At 42.9% G+C, this 20,087-nt stretch overlaps 1 protein-coding gene across 4 annotated transcripts in view; it reads left to right on the top strand.

Moving 5' to 3' along the window:
- The first annotated feature begins 1,280 nt into the window (after positions 1–1,280).
- LRCH1 (leucine rich repeats and calponin homology domain containing 1) overlaps positions 1,281–20,087 on the top strand; it is a 198,208-nt gene continuing 179,401 nt past the window's right edge. For all 4 annotated transcript variants that reach the window (XM_081047090.1, XM_081047088.1, XM_081047087.1 and 1 more), the window contains exon 1: positions 1,281–1,866. In XM_081047090.1, coding sequence (XP_080903216.1) covers positions 1,560–1,866 — 307 coding nt within the window. In that variant the 5' untranslated portion in view covers positions 1,281–1,559. The remainder of the gene's footprint in view (positions 1,867–20,087) is intronic.

The raw sequence follows: 20,087 nt of genomic DNA on the forward strand, positions 1-20,087 counted from the left end.
TTTAGTGCGGAGTCCATGAAGTCACAAGTGCTAGCCTTTTGCCCAGACCACCACCTTTCTGCATCACCACTTAAAAGACCTGCTCCGACTCCAACGGTTGTATTATTTTCCTACTTGACCAGCATCTTGATTTCCCCTAGCCAAATTGCTTTCAGTGACGATTAAACCTGGGGTATAGAGCAAAAAGAAAGGCCCTAGAGAAGGGGAGCTGAAACTTCGGAAAGGAGTGGTACTTTATCAATCTTCCAGCTGGTATGCCCTTATGGTGTCAGATGTTCTGTAGCAGCTGGTGTGCCCCCCTTGACCTGAGCAGAACATGAATTTGCTTGCTTGCAAGCAGTTTCCATGCCCCATAGGGGCAAGGAAAAGGAGCAGCACGAGGACACTGAGACCTGTGCCCAGGCTCAATTCATGACTGAGTTACTGGCTTGTTGGGATCACTAGATTTCTAACCTCTCCCTGCACCACCCAATTCCGGGGCTCAGTCAGCCATAGGCAGCCCGTCTCTCATATGATAATGTACTCTGTCCACCGTAAAACTTACCCTCATGTTGAAAGTCTTTCCTTTCTGGGTCTGCAGTTTTCTACCATCACTCTCCTACCCTACTCCTGTCTGCTGGTGGCCTGGGAGAACACAGGGAGGACAACCCTAGAGTCTCAGGGCTACAAGTTCAAATCCAGCTCTGCCTCTGACTGCCTGGGTGACCTTAGACAAGTTTCTTAACTTCCTTTGTAGGCTGGATTAAACAATTTTTCTCCTCCCGGGGCTCCCGGATGAATGAGATAATTAATGTAGACTACCCAGACCAGGGCCTGGCTCACTGCAGGCGCCCAAAGCCACGGACTGCCTGTGGGCTTGACAGCACAGTGGAAAACTGCCTCTGGGGTGGGGGTGGGGGGAGACTCCGGTCAAAGAGCCAGAATAATTCGCAGAAATGAGATTACCTCTCACCTCCCCGTGATCTCACTGTATTTCAAATCCCTTCTATTGCCTTGTCGCCTTCTTCTCAGACCCCCTAAAACCTCTTGTCCCCTAATATACTCTGGGCAGCAAAAATAAAGCCAGAGGAGTTCGGGATCTAAATGAAAATGACCCCCGCACAATCCCCCATCCTTCATCCCCCACCCTCCACCCCTCGTACCCCGACTGCTGGGCCGAGCGCAGCGAAGCAGCGCGTGCCAGCCGGGCTAGCCACGGAGGAAGTCTCGGGGCTGGACTGACAGCTTGGGGGAAGGAGGAGGAGAGAGCGGCGGGCGGAGGAGGGGATCGCCGCCTAGAGGAGGGAGCAGCGGCGGGTGGAGACACATGCGCGCTGCTTGCCGCCGCCGCCGCAGTCCTTAGCTTCCCGGGGACAGGAAACCCTCGAGACCGAGCTGCTACTGCCTCCTCTTCGCCCGCCTCCTCTTTCCGCGCGCCTGCCACACCCTCGTCCTCTTCTTCCAGCATCTTTCGGTGGAGCGCTGCAGGGAATCGGTCCGAGGTGCCGACTCCCCCTCCCGAGGAAGAGCTGTGACCCCTCCGCAGGAGCGGCGGGGCGGGGTTGGGGGGGCGGGAGAAGATGGCGACGCTGGGAAGCGAACCCCAACCTTTCGTCTCTGCCCTCTCGGTGGCTACTCTTCACCCACACCATCATCCCCACCACCACCACCACTATCAGCACCACGGAGGAACCGGAGCCAACAGCGGGGGTGGGGGAGGCAGCAGTGGCAGCAGTGGGGGCTTCAACCTGCCCTTGAACCGGGGGCTGGAGCGCGCGCTGGAGGAAGCGGCCAACTCCGGGGGGTTGAACCTCAGCGCCAGGAAATTGAAGGAATTTCCCAGGACTGCGGCTCCCGGGCATGACCTCTCGGACACGGTGCAGGCAGGTGAGAGGGGCAGGCAGTGGGTGTGAATGGCTGTCTGTCGTGCTTTCCCCGGCGCGGTAGCCAGTAGGAGATGTGGCCTCGCTGGGGGGCCCATCGACCCGTGCTCTCCCGAGTAAGAGACCGCGTGGGCACGGGAGAGGCGGGCCCCGCGGAGGGCACGGTGACTCCCACCTCGCCCGGCGACCGGCTGTGCAGCCCCGGAGAGCTGGGGTGCATCGGCCGCTCTGCCTGCGAGTGCGCGGGTCACCGGCTCCCCATCCTGAGGCGGCTCCGCCGGGGCACTGGCCGCTGTGCTGGGACTTGCGGGCGCGCAGTGGAAGTGGGAGGTTTCAGGCTGCCGCGCCGGCTTCCTGGGCCCAGCGCAGGGCTGGGCATCCGAGCGCCGCGTCTGCGCCTCTGACCCAGGCAAGCCCTCTTTGCGTCGGGGCGTCGCCTATCCTGGTGGGGAAACCCAGACAAAGGTGGCGCGCCCTAAGCCGACCCGAGCACATCGGCGCCGTGCCGCGAGGCCCCTCCGTGACATCACCGAGCGATCCGGCAACTTGGTGCCCACTGCGAGGAGGTGCCAAGGCTTCCTCTTCCTGCGCCTGTGCGATCTAAGAGTCGCTGCGATTGTAGTGAATCCGAAACCGCAGCCCCTTCACCAGCGGTCGGCTCCTTAGTTCCTTGCTTTTAGCTAACCGCCCACATGTTTTGCTTCCTACCTCTGAGGCTACCTAGTTCTCAGTAACCCGATATTTGCGGGGGCCCTGAAAGGGACGGCATGGCATTATTAAAAGAAAAGTAATTAAAGTGAGCCGGTTTTCCTGTGTGAGCACGACAAGTTGTAACTCGCGCCAATGAGCAGCCAGCTTTTTCAAGTTATGTCATGTGTTGACATATTTCTAAGACGTCTGCTTTCTCCTGGTAGTTGGAGTTACTGGTGCGGGGTCTATAAGCAGGGAGGACGCGATTCAGGCCTTGGGAATCCCTACAGAACTGACTTGGTTTCTTACCATCTGATTCAGCTCCCTGGGGGAGGGTTCCTATCTTGCCAAGCGCCCAACATTTCCCAGGGCAGCGTGTGCCACTTTTTGGAACCACGGCCTAGACCTTCTGGCTGTCATTCCCTCGTGAGCCCAGTGTCAGACCCCCTGGATCTTGTTTGAACTCTCAGCTCCAGGTCTCCCAGTTTGCTCTTGTGGGGTAAGGAAGGGGTGTGTGGGTCAGGGGAGCAAGCCATTGGCTTTTGGAGCTAGGTTTCTAGTGTCTTCCCCCACTTAATTCAATAAACATTTATCAAGGGTCCCAGTGAGTATTTAGGCAGAGTTCTGAGTTCATTGGAGCCGAAAGGGGCATTTCAGGGTCATTAAACTTTGTAATTTGGATTTAGGGATAGTAAGGAATGGGCAAAAAAGGAGGGAATTTCCAGAGTTGAGCTGTCAACAGCTGGGGAATCTCTTGATGGGACCTCTTAGTTACATTTCTCAAGTGGCAGTTATTCCAAGAATTGCCTGAAACATTAACTTAAAAAAGTCTAAGTACTACTTCCCTTTTGCCATAGAGTGTACTATGAACAATGGAAGGGTTGGATATGACTGCAAAAAATGGAGCTGGCATGACCAATAATAACTTGTTTGTGCCTTCAGTAGTGGGGCGTGAAAGTTGTTCCTCTACTTCACTTATGCTGCCCTGTATTTCCAAAGCTGGGTGAACTTGATGTGTCTGCTGTGTTGGCATTTCTTTGAGAAAACCCGTGCTTTTAAAAGCAAGGACGTCTTTCAGTTAAGAACCTGCTATGTGAGATAAATGCTTACAAATATTCCAATTCTCCTCTCTTGCTTGCTTGTGGTGAGCTTAGGTTGTGAGTTTTACAAGCTTTTAATTATGAACTTCATTTGCACATGTTTCATACTCAGAAATTTCTAAGAGTTAAAAATCAGATTCTTAATGTTAACTCAAGTAAAGAAAAAAATGCAATATTAATTATGGGAGGGGGAGTGTCACCAAAAGTTTGTAGAAACTTAAGACAACCCGATAAAGATAAAAGAGTATTCAATGTAGTCAGCTCTTTTACATGAAATTTGAGTATCTGAATGTGTTAAGAGTTGCTTCTGCAAAATATCTTTGCGTGTAAACCAAATGTATTCTGCCCTTTGTTCTAAAGACATTTGCTGAGCTCCATTCTGTATTTCAAAGAGTAAAAACCAAAATAAAGCAAAAGTTAAAATTACCTCCAATTTGCACAGTGTTGACATTTCCTTTATATAAAGAGTTCTAGTAGAGTGGATAGTATGAGTAGTAACATATACAATAAAGACAGCGTTTTCTCCTGGGTTAATATTTAGTTTACAGAATATCTCTTAAAATCGGAATTGCACTGAAGATCCTTAAAGACCTAAGATGGAAAGTGTATTTTTTCATCAATTTTGTAAGATAAGGAGTGATGTAGAAAGATTTTCCTCACTGTTCAGTTTTATAGTACAGGCCATTGAGTTTATGCCTTGTAAAAGTACCTCTTCTGGCAGCCACCTATGCAGAACTTCACTCTTGGGCAATGTAGCTTATCTGAACAGATGTAAACACAGAAACATAGAGGCCCTGGGCTGCTCAGTAGATATCTAAACGGTCTGTCCAGTAAGGAAAAATACTCTTACTCAGGCCCTCACTCTGAGCCTATTGATTTACTCATGTTTGAGTTAAAATAGTTTTGTTGTCAGGGTCGGGTCTTTTTGCAGGGGAGAAGGGGAAAGAAAAACTGATCCATATAGGCCTGGTGGTGGTACAGGTGACACTGGCTGAATGGGAGAAGTATGAATACAAGAGCCAAGATTAGCACTTGGTGTGTGCACCCTGCTGAGTGCCAAGTACTTTATCTGCTTTATTCCTCTCTATCCTCTTTAGAAGCCTATTCATAGCCTCATTTACTGCTGGGGAGATGGTGTTTAAGAAAAGTCAGGTAACATGCTCAAGATCGCACCCCGATTTAGATGGTGAACTAGTGATTGGACCCTGAGGGTTTCACTTTAGCCCAAAGTTTGAACTTCATCATTGAAATAATTTTACTGGATAGTTTGTCAGTCGCTGCAACGTCTCATTTGATTTTTGGTGAATGTGTGTTGTTATTAGGCTAATTGGCACGCCTTACTATTTTAAACTTTATTTAAATAACACTACATTTTTGTGTGTGTTTTGTTGCAAACAAATTTTTCGTGTTGTGATTTAGCGGTTTTTTTTTGGTGTAAGCATCTAAAGGGTAGATACCTTTTGAAATCCATGTCTATGTTGATCCGTTCAGAGGTCACTTTCCATTTGCTTTTGCTGTCCTTCAGGATAGACTTTCTATCCTGTTGCTCAAGTTCATCATTGCTTATTTAACTGTAAATTGTTTCCCTCTTTTATGTGTACTTTTCTATTTTTTCCCTTCCTCACATCTGTCTATCTACCTACCTATCTATCTATTTATCTATCTCTGCCAACAGAGATGTAACTATAAAGACTTTTTATGTTCGGACTGGGCAGCACTTACTTTTCTCTTAATGTCTCCCAGAGTCTTCTCTCCCCAGGTGCTGTACTGAGTATGCTTTTCAAGAAATTTGGCAATTTAAATGGCAGAAATGCTATTAACTCTTCGTTAAGGTGGTTATAGGTTCGTCAGTCAGGCTTCATAACTTGAGCTTTTGTCTATGCTTCACAAAGAAACTGTGATGCTACTTTCCAGATTTGGTTTAGCGTTTTGGAAAATTAGACTTCTGCCTTAGAAAGACATCAGTAGAAACTGGCCTGAGCTTAGATCTGGTAATGCTACCGAGATCACCATTTGTGGACTCTTTCAATTATTGTGTCAGTTGTGGGAATTAAGGTAAGTTGGTGTTAATTGCACTGTTTATTTCAAATTATAAAATTATAATTATAAAAGGTTTAAGGATGTAAGACATAAACTTCAACTATATTTCCATATCTGATGCCTTTATTTATGTATAACTTACAGGAAGTTCAGAGGCTTCCATTACTGTGACTCTTTTATTGTTGAGTGAAAGTTTTTATGCACCAGAATTTTCAGTTGCTGTTATATTTCAGATGTTTTTTTTGGTGTGTGATGTGAATTGTTTAACCAAAAAAAAGAAAAAAGAGGCGAGAAAAGAAAAGATAAAAAAGAAAGGTCAGAATTCCACATCAGCCTACCAATAATAGAAAACTAGGCCTACTGATATAGAGGCAAACTTGAAGCACACCTGTGTTTTCTTCATCTTAATTTAAGAGTTCAGTAGTAATGCCTCCATATACTGTAGTAAGAAGTCATACATTTGGAAGCCATCTGTTCCCACAAAGTAATTCAAAAATAAAGGGAGAATGTTTACATGAACAGAGAGTTGATGAACTGTGAGAATTTGGCTTCACTTGCTTACTCCAGCAATGCAATAGAAGGGAAGCGCTTTCATAGTCAGATTTCTGTGTATGTTCATGGTTTGCCCCAACCACACCCTCCTTCACTGGCCATAAAGAAGGATATAGGTGGCGGAAAAAGAAAAAAAACAAATTAGAGAAGCACAATGTTTGATTTGCAAAACAGAAAATTTTACTTTTTTGCCCATTGAGAAACAATTGCTCCTCTGTTAATATGATGTTGACACTGAGCCAACTCAGTTTACGGTACCTGAAAGTCTTCCAGGACATTTTTAAGTCACCAGGGTCAGGCTAGACAATTTTGGCATCTTCTTTGATATTTGCTATTCTTCTTTCTGCTGTGTTACCTCAGTCTATTTGCTGGAGGAGACCTAAGACCCGGGAAATGAAACAGGGCCAGGAGCCCTCCAGCTCAGTGAGTCCTCAATTTCTTCTTCATTGTTCTCCCCAGATGGTCAGAAAGAAGCCCCACCTTAGTTTTTCAATTGTCTGGCTTCTCCTGTGGCCTTGCTTTTGACAGCTGGCCCTGCAGTGCAAGACATGGCGTTTTGCTACACAGTGTATTCCTCTAATAGTCTTTGATATTTTGGATGTTGGTGGCATAGCATTAGGAGTAGCATTAATACGTCTGACCTGGTTCCATCAGGTTAGCCGTGATTTCACTCCCTTTATCTCTGCAGGCAACAGAGACAAGTTCAAATATAGCATCCTCCGCAGACTGCCTGAGTTGGCCTTCCTCTAGATTGCCTTCATTTCACTTTTCCAGGTCATTTCCTTCACTTCCCCGCCCCCTCCTTGCCCTGTAAGATTCTACTTACCCCACTCTCATTGTGCCCAGTACCTGAGCCTGCTCACAACACAGAGGCTCCCTGCCAGCCCCTTCCTGTAGAGCTGAGTGGTGAATCATGCACAGCCTTAAGGTCCCCTAGCATTATTTCCTTATGGCATTTTTTGCTAGTTATTGCCTTCCTTTTTTGGTACTTTTCCCATGTGTAAGCTTTTTCCTCCTTTACTGGCCTATGTGGTCTGGCTAGGCAGGGGTTTTTCCTTATTTTTTTTATGTGCCCTCCATGCCTATCACAGAAAGAAAGTGCTGGATACACATCAGTAGATTATTCTGTCTCCTCTTTCCCACTCACAGCCCACTTTTAGTCTCTACACTTAAAAAGAATATATTTTTATTAAAAATATAGTTAGCATACAATATTATATTAGTTTCAGGTGTACCCAATAGTTATTCAGCATTTGTATACCTAAAGCAGTGATCACCGTGATAAGTCCAGCAACCATCTGACACCGTACCACGCTATCACAATATTATTGACTATATTCCCTATGCTGTACATTACATCCCCATGACTTATTTGTTCTATACCTGGAAATTTGGACCACTTATTGCCCTTCACATTCCCAGCCCCCTATTTAACTTTTCAGTTACAGTTGACATTCAATATTATATTAATTTCAGGTGTACAGCATAGTGGTTAAACATTTATATAATTTAAGAAGTGAACCCCTGACTATTCTAGTACCCACAGGGCACTATACATAGTTATTACCATATTATTGACTATATTCTCAATTCTGTAATTTACATCCCCATGATTATTTTGTAACTACCAACTTGTAATTCTTAATCCCTTCACCTTTTTCATCCTGCCTCACAACCCCCTCCCATCTATCACCCCTATAAATCTAGTACCCATCTGACATCATAAACAGTTATGACTACTTGGTAACAACCAATTTGTACTTCTTAATCCCTTCCCCCTTTTCACTCACCACCCGAACTTCCTTCCGTCCCATCTGGCAACCATCAAAATGTTCTCTGTATCTATGAGTCTGTAACTGTTTTGTTTGTTTATTTTGTTCTTTAGATTCCACATATGAACGAAATCACATTGCATCTGTATTTCTGTGTCTGACATACTCCACTCAGTACTGTACCCTCCTGGTCCATCCATGATGCCACAGATGGCAAGAACCCATTCCCATGGCCCAGCAATATTCCATTGTATATATGTACCACCTCCTCTTTATCCATACAGCCATCGACAGACACCCCGGCTGCCTCCACATCTTGGCCATTGTAAACAATGCTGCAATGAACATATGGATGCACAACACATCCCCTCGAAATAGCATTTTGGGTTTTTTCAGATAAAGACCAGGACGTGTGATTACTTTGTCTCTTGATATAGCCTTTGTTCTGAAATCTGTGTTGTCTGGTATAAGTATTGCTATGCCAGCTTTTTGTTGCTGTTTACATTTTCATGAAGTAACTTTTTCCATCCCTTTCCTTTCAGTTTGTTTGTGTCTTTTGATCTGAAGTGAGTCTTTTATAGGCAGCATATGTAAGGGTTTCATTTTCTTATCCATTCAGCCACCATAGGTTTTTGATTGGAGCATTTAATCCACTTACATTGAAAGCAATTGTTGGTAGACATGTATGTAGTTATTGCCACTTTATTATTTAAATTTTTGATCTTTTAAATTTTTTTCCATCTCAAAGAAGTTCCTCTACCATTTCTTGTAATAATGGTTTGATGGTGATGAATTCCTTTACCTTTTTCTTGTCTAGGAAGCTTTTTATCTGTCCTTTGATTTTAAATGATAGCCTTGCTAGGTAGGGTACCCTTGGTTGTAGGTCCTTACTTTTCATAACTTTGAATATTTCATGCCAATCTCTTCTAGCCTGCAAAGTTTCTGTTGAGAAATCAGCTGAGAGTCTTATGGGAGCTCCCTTGTAGGTAACGGACTGCTTTTCTCTTGCTGCTTTTAGGATTTTCTCTTTGTCTTTAACCTTTGGCATTTTAATTATAATGTGTCTTGGTGTTGGTCTGTTTCGGTTCATCTTTTTTGGGATGCTCTATGCTTCCTGGGCTTGTATGTTTATTTTCTTTGCCAGGTTAGGAAAGTTTTCAGTCATTATTTCTTCAAATAGATTATCAATGTCTTGTTTTCCCTCTTCTCCTTCTGCTACCCCTAGGATGTGAATGTTTTTATGCCTGATGTTGTCCCAGATGTCTCTTAAACTATCCTTGTTTTTTTCTTTCTTTTTTTTTTTAATTCTTTTTTCCTTTTGCTATTCGAATGGGGTATTTTCTGCTAACTTGTCTTCCAAGTCACTGATTTGATCCTCTGCTTCATCTAGCCTGCTGGTGATTCCTTCTAGTGCAATCTTAACTTCAGTTATTGTATTCTTCTGACTGGTTCTTTTTTATGGTTTCCATGTCCTTTTTTATGCTTGCTATCTCTGTTGCAGTTCTCACTAAGTTCCTTGAGCATCCTTATAACCATTTTTTTGAACTCTGTATCTGGTAGGTTGCCTGCCGTCATAATTTTTTTAGTTCTTTTCCTGGAGTTTTCTCCTGTTCTTTCATTTGGGACATATTTCTTTGTTTACTAATTTTGGCTGCATCTCTCTGTTTGTTTCTGTGTATTAGGTAGGGCTGCTATGTCACCCAGTCTTGCCAGATGGCCTTATGTAGTAGGTGCCCTGTGGGTCCCTGGCACAATCTCTCTGGTCACCTGCTCTGGGTGCTCCAGGAGTGTCCCTTGTGTGGGCTGTGTGTGCCTTCCTGTTATAGTTGAGCCTTGACTGCTCTTTGCATGTTAGTGGGTGGTATTGACCCTCAGGCTGACTGGCTGTGGGCTTTGTCTACAGCTTATGCGCTGCTGTGCAGGGGGCTTACTCCATAGAGTGGGATTTGCCCCATTGGTCTCTGTTGCCTGTTGAGACCATCTTTTATGTGTCCCACTTGTGGGGTTAATTAGTGATGTTCTGCTGTGGCCTGAAGCCAACCTCCAAATATGTTGGTTTGGGGGCCTGTTGGGAGGAACTGTGGTGCAGTCCCAGGTCAGTGACTGCCTCTGACTGGCCAGAGAGTAGCTGGTAGGAGCCACAAAGGATCCATTTGATTGCTGCCTGTGCTGTACCTGGAGGCACGTACCATATTTCCCCCAAAATAAGACCTAACTGGAAAATAAACCCTAGCATGATTTTTCAGGATGCTTGTAATATAAGCCCTACCCTCAAAATAAGCCCCAGTTAAGATCGTCAGCCAGACGGATGCATTTAGTACGTCCATTGCCACACACAACAGACGTATTGAATTATAAAATCATAGTATTAATATATAATTGAATATAAATAAATAATATTATTGACATTAATACTTAAAATAAATGATAATATAAATTATAATTAAGAATTTCTAAATACCCAAGTAGGCACCTTCAGACGAGAGGTAAACACCTATGTAAATGGATGAACTCGAGACTATTGCCGAATGACCAATAGGAGTACAGACACAATGCACGTATAGCTTGCGCACTTGATAATGAACAGACGTGGTTGTGTCTAATATGAATCTTCATAATTCAATATGTCATGTATTGTAACATACATACTTAATGCACTTGTGTGAAATAAAGAACCATTTTCTGAATTTTGGTGCCTGCAATTTTAGTTGCTTTTGTGTGGACCATCATTTTTAACTGCCATCATTTTTGTTGCCACTTCTGTCAAGTCTTCAATTAGCACTTGATTTAATGGTAGGTTTAAAGGGAATAATATTTGGACCCCCAGACAAGATGAGTGCAAAAAGGAAGAGCTATTCTGTTGAGTACAAGAAGGGAATCGTGGAGGACTCCCGGGGCAAGAATATATGGCTTTCTACAAAGAGAAGAAGTTGGATCTCCGAATGGTCCAAAAATGGTGAGCAGAATACAATAACCTCAGTCAACAGGTGGACGAGGGAAATACTAAGAAGCGCAAGTGTCGGTCAGGTCGGCAACCATTATTTCCTGAGCTGGAAGACATCATCTGTGAATGGATTGCTGACAGGAGAGCAAAGGCTTTGGTTGTGCGTAGGGCTGACATTCAAGCATTTGCCCTTGCAATGGCAGCACAGTTAGAAATATCCCCAGAAGAATTCAAAGCATCACAACACTGGCTGCATGGCTTCCTTCAGTGATATGAACTGTCTCTAAGATTGACAACACTGTTCAAGCTGGAAGATTCTGCAGTTATTAAACGTGCAATTGCATTCAAAAGTGGATAGCATCCACTTTTCTAAATACCAACTCTCCAACATGATTGCTGTGGATGAAACTGCAGTGTTTATGGGCCAAGGATCTCAAATGACAATTGATCAGAGGGGTTCTTCGTCAATCTACAATTCCTTCGCTGGTTACAAAAGTGCATATGTTATCTGTATTTTGGCAATTCATCTGGATGGAAAGAAAGCCCCACCTCTAACCATCAGTAAGGGCAAGAAAGATAAGTTTGAACGTGTTTCAGGCATTTATGTTCTTGAAACCAAAAAAATCTGGTGCACACAAACAGTTATAAGGAAGTGGGTCAATTTAATGCTGACACTTGTTTTGCAAAGTGGCCAAAGAGGTTTGCTAGCCTCGGATTCAGCCAGCACTCGCCACGCTAAAGACATGAAGAACTTCCTGGCAGAGAGAAGAATAGATCAAATAATGATTCCTGCAGGAATGACTGCCTATTGCCAGACTCTTGATATTGCAATAAGCAAGACATTCAAGGACCATTTGTGCATGGAAATCGACGACTACATTGAAGATAAAAGGGAGAGAAATCAGCGTGGAAACTTTGTGAAGCCTAGCCTGCAAGAGGTCGTGACTTGGGTGAAGAATTCATGGGATAAAATCACTGACAGCTGTGTTGCCAATGCACTATGAGCAGGATAAGTGCTCATGGACAAGAAGTGCTCATTTAAGGAGAGCTCTATTGCTGGACATGAGAGATTGGGTCCAATCGTTCTACAGGAAATGGAGTTGCAAAAAATTCAAGCTGGAATTCGGGGTTTGGAGAGTTATGACAATGTTCCAGAAGAAGATGACATGACTATACTTGAATAAATGTAGATTGTTGTACACAAATAAATGAAAAAATGTAGATTGCTGTACATGAATAAATGCAGATTGTTGTGCATGAAAAAAGAAGACATCCCCTGAAAATAAGCCCTAACGTGTCTTTTGGAGCAAAAATTAATATAAGATTCCATCTTGTTTTGGGGGAAATACGGTAGGAGGGGCCACACTGCAAACTGAGGATGGCTGCCACTAGTACTTGGTCTAGGGTAGCTCTGCAAAAAGCCAGGACACTCTGAGGCCTGCTCCATCTCCTGGTTCTGTAGAGTTTAGCCATTGATAAAGCCTCCTGTGGTAACCAAGTTGGGTGAGGCAGGGTCTAGGGAGTCAGCAGGGTGGAGCAGCGGAGCTCACCAGGCTAATCAGATTTAGATTTGGCCAGTAGGGGCGGGCTCAACATAGAAAAGATGGCACCTGCCTGTCCTGGTGCATGGAGGAGGGCCCCACACGGAAAATGTTGACTGTCCCTTCAGTCCTCACCTTGAAATTACATAACTCTGTCTCTCCCTATATGTCACCGACACAGCCCTCCCCTACCCCCCCGCCAGAGCCCAAGGTGAGTACTTGGGAGCGAGTGAATCTGCGCGAGGGCTGTTAAAGGGGATGTCTGGGTTTCCCGCTGCCTTCTGTCCCACCTGGAGGGTAGAAATCCCCATTGTTTTTCACTCCCAGATGTTGTGGGGGCTCCTCTTTGGCACCAGCACTCCTGGCTAGGGAGCCTGGTGTGGGGGTTTGGGGTGCGTTGCTCCTTGGTGGGGAACCTCTGGCAGAGATACCTCTCCCGAGTTTTAACCGCCATATGTGGGTGTGGGCGCAGCCTGTTTCGCATCTCCATTCTTCTTACTCATCAACGTGGCTTCTTTATATCTTTAGTTATAAAACTTCTATTAAGCTAGACTTCAGATGGTTCTCCAGGCCGATTGTTCTATCATTTAGTTGTAATTTTGATGTGTTCACGGGATGAAGCAAGCACAGCATTTACCTACTCCGCCATCTTGGATCTCTTCTGCATTCTTTCCTAGTTTCTACAGTTTTAATCCATCATCTTGGATCTATCGTGGTGTCATCCCCTATGTGTGCAAGTTTTGTTGATCTGCTGCCCTTTTCTTGGTGATGACCTTATTCTCACAAGCATCTTTTTACTTCACAGTGTCACTTACTGTATTAGTTGGCTTGGACTGCCATAAACAAAACACCACAGACTGGGTGGTTTAAAAAATGGAAATTTATTTCTAACACTTCTGGAGGCTAAGAGTCCAAGATGTCAGCAGGGCTGGTTTTCTGGGAGGTATCTTTCTTTGGCTTGTAGGTGGCCACCTTTTCCCTGTGTGTTCATATGGCCTTTCCTGTGTGCCTACACATCTCTGATGTCTCTTTGTGCTTCCAGATATCCTCTTCATATAAGAACATGAGTCACATTGGATGAAGTCCCACTCATAGGAGCTCATTTAACTTGAATTATCAATTTAAAGGCCTCGTCTCCAAATACAATCATATTCTGAGGTACTAGAGGCTAGGGTTTTGACATGAATTTATGGGGACACAGTTCAGCCCAGCACACCTGCACCCCTGGTGGCTGGTGGCTACAGCTCCCCCCGCCCCAATCCTGGGTAGACTGGCTTTGTACCTGTACAAGGCGGCCCTTCCACGAGGCCGGGACCAGGCCTGTCTTGTTCTCCATCTCGTTCCCAGGATCTAGCACGGCATTCATGGTGTTCCTACTTGGCCTCAGTAAATGCGATTGAGCACGTGATGTGAAGGTACCATGAAATGGGGAAAGAGCCACCTTTATACTTAAAAATGGGTGACTTGACTTGTCTGGGCCCCCCCTGCCCTTTCACCATCTCTCAGAAATTTAGAATCTTCCTTTTGGTGTGTGGCTAGTCCCTAGAGTCATTCTTTTCTTTCAACAATAGTTAAAACAAAGGTGAGGTTGCCTCTCATCAACATTTCCAAGTGTTTGATAACCAGTGTTATATCCAGAAATCAGATGAGTTATAGTGGTTTATGAAGGAGATGGGGATTTTAATGTATCAAGTATTGCCGGAAAAATAGCCAATATAGTAAAATTAAACAGTTTTTGAGCACCTATCATGTGTAAGGAGCTGTGGATGATTAAGAAAATAGAGACATACCGTACGTAGTTCTACCTACTTTTCAAAATTGCATAAGGATTAAAGAAATAACGTATCTGAAAGTACTGTACATGTGTGGCATTCTCATTGCTAAGTGTCATTTTCAGATAAAGCTGTTTAGCCCTTCACCAAAGGGACTTTTCTTCCCTCTTCTTCCATCAGTATAGCTTAGAGGTTAAAAATAGTCTCTTGAGCCTCAAAGACCTGGGTCCCAATGTTGGCTTTGTTGATTATAAACTGTGTCTCCCTGACCAGAAATTTAAACCCTGAACATCAGTTTCCTCACTGGTAAAATGGGAATAATATGGACCTAGTAGTGTTGTTGTGAAGACAATGATCATAATAACAGCTGGTGATGTCATCAAGTGCTTTTGCTGTGCCGGGTATTGCTCCAAGGGATTTATATGTAAATATATGTATTAAATATGTGTGATATATGTAGTACTTAATTCTGGCTAAGTGTTTGTTTTAAGTGTAGTGGGAGCTCAATAACTCTACACTCTTATAGCTTTTATCTAGGTTTCACTCAACTTCCTATATCTAGTTCAAATTCACTTGCCCCTGAAATGGCTTTCTTGTCTATTGTAGCCTGAAGAGGGAGTTTAGATATCTAGAAACCATCCTTTTACATCTCTCCCTTATTTAATAGCTGAGGACACTGAGGCCCACAGAGCTTAAGTCATTTGACCAAAGTCACACAGCAAGTTGGTGGGTACCTGAGCCAATGCACAGTCTCACAGCCTCACACCAAAGGGTTGTTTCCGTGGCACCAGGAGGAGGCAACATTGGGATGGATGGAAGACTTCCCTCACTCTATAGAGTTCTCGGATCAAACCAACCCAGATACATGGCTGATGTGGAAGGTCCCTAAAAGAACAAAAAATACTGTGAAACCTTTAATAACATCTGGTCCCAAGCTGGAGAAAATAAGGTATAAAACTAATAGTGGTTACAGATTAAATGTGTTAATTTAGGATTTTACTGCATGTGGTTTGGGAGACATGCCTGAGCCCCATGTAAATTGGATTGGAAATACTACAAGGCATGTGGGCAGTCCCTGACTCACAAACCAGAAGTCCACCACGGTCTTTCATAGCAAGGTTTTTCTTAGAACTTGGAATACATTTTCCTGTGGAAATCAAGTAGTAAGTGGTGGTTTGGTTCTCTCGCCAACCCTCTATTTAACCCTAGCAGAGGTGGGCCTTCGTGTTAATGGTGGTTTATTATTTCTTTGGAAAAATGCAGTCTTGGTTCTGACATGAATTTCTGAATCTGGAGATCTTGGGATCAGGCTGTGAATGAAGCTCCTGCCTCTTGGGGATAATTCTTTCCCCTTTGGCCATTCTGACCCAAGGTCAGAAAGTTTCCCTCCCCACCTCCTGCCCCTTGGTCAATGGGCCCAGCAGAATGGGGATCCCATCCCACTGGTATGGGGAGCAAGGGTTGGCATAAGTCAGAGGGGTCGGCTCTGGGACTTGATGAGGCTTCTAGACCAAGGAGGAGCTGGCTCAGGAGATGCCTGCTGAGGGAGACAGGAAGGAATCAAAAGCCTTCTCTACTTAATTTTTATATTTTTAAGGTATTATCTCCCCGATATATTAGTTTTACAATTTGAAGCAAGTTACGGAATCTCTCTGAATGTCAGGTGTGTAATTTATTAAAACTCAAAACACTCTTCTCCCTCCGAGTTTTGGTGACGATTCGTGAAGTCAGGTGCAGAGTTCAGGCTGTGATCCATAGATGTCACTTGCCTTCCTAGATTCCCATGGCGTTATGTGTCATCGTTTTGTTCAGGAAGATGAATAATTGGAAGCTGTCAGTATATCATGAACGGAGTGGCTAAGAGCACAGACTGTGGCCAGGTCTCAGTCCTGGCTCTCCCAGGACATGGCTACTACTTAACCTCCCTGTACCTCAGTTTCCTCATCATAAAATCGGGGATAATAATCATAGGATTATTGTGAGGAATAAGTGAATGAGTATATGTATAAAGTGCTTAGGTCAATGCCTCACACTGATGTTTGCCGTTATTATTATTGGACTCCATTATCTTTAGAAAAGAGGTTCAATCTGATAAGGCACAAAAACACCAGTTAAATTCCTAGAGTAGTGTGACATTAATGAAATGATCTTAATATCCAGGACGCTTGAGTATACATGCTTTCAGTGTGTGTAAGCGTTGTTTATATTCTTCTGACAGACTGGCGGCTGGCAGTGTATGTGGTTTTTATTATTCCAGCTCTACATATTCCAGGCTAAATTCCATGTGAGGAAACCCAGACTAGCAGATTAAATGGTGTTCCTTGGGTTATGTTCTAGTGAGTGGTTGAGCTAGGATCACAGCTGAGTTTTTATGCAACTTCCATTCCTTCCTCTCTATAGCGGTGCTCTTAGGTCTGATTTGACTTTACTGGGACAAGGAAATCCTGAGGAGGTCCAGAATTCTCCCAGTGGAGAATGAGGAGCCATATTCTGGGGCTACATGGTGTATTCAGGAGAAAGGTGCCTGAGACCAAGGCTTGTTTTTTGGCTTGAGGATCGGAGCGGTGTGAAGGAGGGGCTGGGCCTCAGAAGAAGGGTTGGAGTACAGCTTTCCTCTGTCCTCTGCAAGAGTCCTGCCACTGATTGAAATTCTTTTCCAGATTAAAATAAATCAATCCATTACCTTGTTATGCTCTTGGCAAAGAACAATTTGTGAACCTTTCTATGTTCTCAGCAACCGAAGATGTATACATCTGAAGATGTATAGCTAATAATTTTTATATAAGAAGCGAGAAAATGTCTGAGGCAAAGATTTAAGAATAAATATGTAGCTTTAAATGTGTCTCTTCGTTTCTCACTGTTTTCCTGGAAGCCGGCATTTACTTTGAACTTCGGTTAGAAGTTAGTTCATTAAAAGCTTTATAGTAGGTTCCATATCACCCTGAATTTACTGATAAGGGAACTGATAGGAGATACTGTCTGGATCCTCCAGGATGTTTCCTCTTTCGAGCCTCACAACTACTGTATTTTGCCCTGTATAATGTGCTTTTTTTGGTCTAAATTTGTGAGGGAGAAATAAGGATGCACATTATGCATGGGTAGTAGTACTAATTCCGTATCTATGTAAATGTTTTTAATTCTTTTATTTATGCTTATGAGATAAAAGTGTAACTCTAGAAATCAATAACGATATCTATATGCAAATTAATACCCAGGAATACAATACTCGGTTTTGTTGAATTTATGATGAACTTGCAATGAGGAAGAGTTCTTGGCCTTCTATATTGTAAATTTGTTACCGATACATAAAATTTCTTGTACCTTGTATCTGTTCTTGTGTTTTATAATTAGTTGTTACATAAAATTTCTTATAAATAATATGTCAAAAAGTAAATGCTAAAATGCCTGTATAATGCAAAAAACAAGTACCGTAAACAAATACAAATTTGAATTAAAAAATTAGAACGGAAGATTTTTTTCCATGAAAGTTTGGGCCAAAAATGTGGGTGTGCATTATACACTGGAGCACAGTATACATGGCAAAACATGGTACTTTGCAAGGCAGGTAGTGTCCTTGTTGCCAAGAAGGAAACTTGTCAGGCAATCTGAGTACATTTGTAGATCCAGTAAAGCAGAGCCCAAATTGGAATCAGAGCTCTTGGTGGAGTGCCCGAGTCCCTGCCATGCACTGTTATAGTGTCACTGAATATTTAGAGCTGGGGGAATGGACCAGAGGAGATTTTGTAGTGAGAATCTAGCATTTGGACAGCATTGGGAGCATTTGGACAGCAGTCCTTGGGGTGACTCAGAGACAGAGCAGATTCTGGACTAATGTTATTTCCCTCACCTATCTGAAAGTTGGTGCAGGGCCCAGGTGTTTTCACAGTTTAGTCTTGATTTTCACCTGTTTGCAATTTCTAAGAACTGTGTTGTAAAGCAAGCGACAGTGACTAGTTTTAAAATTTCTCCAAGGTGTCTTATTTAAAAATGTACACATTTGGGTTTTTATTTTTGATATAAAATTTTGGTACACTTGATAATATGTGATCTAATTCAATAGCCTATTTAAATTCTACTAGATTTTATTCCCTCCAGTGAGACATGAATGAATAGCCATTGGTGAGCATTCAAATAGTTTACTTTCTGGAATATTGCCTTTGTAATACAAATACTTACATTCTAAAAGCTGTTTTATTAAATAGTTGTCATTCATTTGATTTATAAAAATGCATTTTATTTTGTAATGAAGATCCTTCAATACATTATTAAATTGCTTTTACGATTTTATAAATTAAATAGCATGGCAGCTCATTTTGGTTGAAATGGCACCATGGTTTTTGGATAAATAACCAAAATTTTTTGTTTATGCAAATTTATGTACTTCAAAGGAATCTGATTGTGCAATTGAAGGCAAACAGATCTCTCTTTGTGCAGTCCCCTCGTGTGGATGATAATCTCTGCATGCAATTTAAGGCAATTATGTGTTTTTTCCTAGTCTTTAGAAAGCCTGGATAAATCAAAGGTAATTTTAGTCGCACTAGTCATTCCAGTAGTTATAGTCTTGTAATAAATGCTTAGCTGTGGTTTGTTCAGATAGTTACAATTAATGCTTTCCTGTATCTATGCATTACTTTAAAGGGTGCCATGCTATAACTGAGTGCTGATGTGCCTAAGTCTGATCTATTTCATGAAATTTAGTTGGCAGCTCCCCACCCCCACCTGCAAAGTCCTTGGAATCAGTATGTTAATGAAGACTTGGTATCTCCATATAAAATTTGCACAGTGGGAATTCTGAGGTAATGTACCCTGATAGAGCCCTTAATGTCTGCCTCTTAGAGAATGAGTGACAAAGACAGGATTACCTAGCTAAGTGCTTTCATAATGAGGCTGTCTGGGTTCTTCCAAAGTGGTTTTATAGTTTCAGTGTGTGCATTCTCTTGTGTTCCAATGTCTCAGACCTCTTCTCTCTTATGGCAGCTGGACAGCCTTGTTTGTAATCTTTTATTACCACATGACAATCATGATGGACAAGCCCCATCACCTTTGGATCAAAGACTTCAGCTTTCGGACATACCACTGTTTGTAATGCTATGTAACACTTTGATTTTTCAAGAGAACCGTAGGTCACAGGAAGTGCTCTTATAGGATATTCATAAGTAGTGTCATCTTAAACCCAGGTTTGCTGGGGACAGACTTGTTTAGATCTGTTGCCCTGGCCTAATGAATAATAGCACCTCCTTTGAAGACATACCAATTTGGGTGAAAAATTATATGGCCTCTCCACTCATATGAGACCATAGATACCATCTGTTAAGAATAAACTGAAATGACATTCATAGTGGTTTCAGTCAGCACTGTTACATGACTTTTCCCAGAAAACTCTGGACTGTTAAGGAGCAGGATCAGGGGAATCAGAAGACATGATTTAGCCAAGATTTGTTATAGGCAAGATGAATTCAGCAGGTGATCAAAATTGTTATTATAATTAAAGCATGATAAAAAATATAGAGAGAAAAAGAAAGAATTGGTAAGGATCAAGGGTTATTTGATCCTTACTATGAGTAAGGATCTATGTTACTATGAGTAAGTTACTATGAGGAAGACATTTATGTGGTATGAAGAGTTTGTCACCCCTTTTAGCATAATTTCTGAAAGTAGCTATCTCCAGTTTATACCTAACTTCTCATTCCAGCTGTAAAGAAGGAACTTGTTCATCTGAATACAACATGGTTGATAATACTTAAGCAAGTTTAAGGAATTTTTCATTTTTGTTTCCTACTCCTGTTATTGTAGATACGCATTAAAATGTATTTG

The sequence above is a fragment of the Rhinolophus hipposideros genome, assembly GCF_964194185.1.
Source record: "Rhinolophus hipposideros genome assembly, chromosome: 4".
Taxonomy (NCBI): Eukaryota; Metazoa; Chordata; class Mammalia; order Chiroptera; family Rhinolophidae; genus Rhinolophus; species Rhinolophus hipposideros.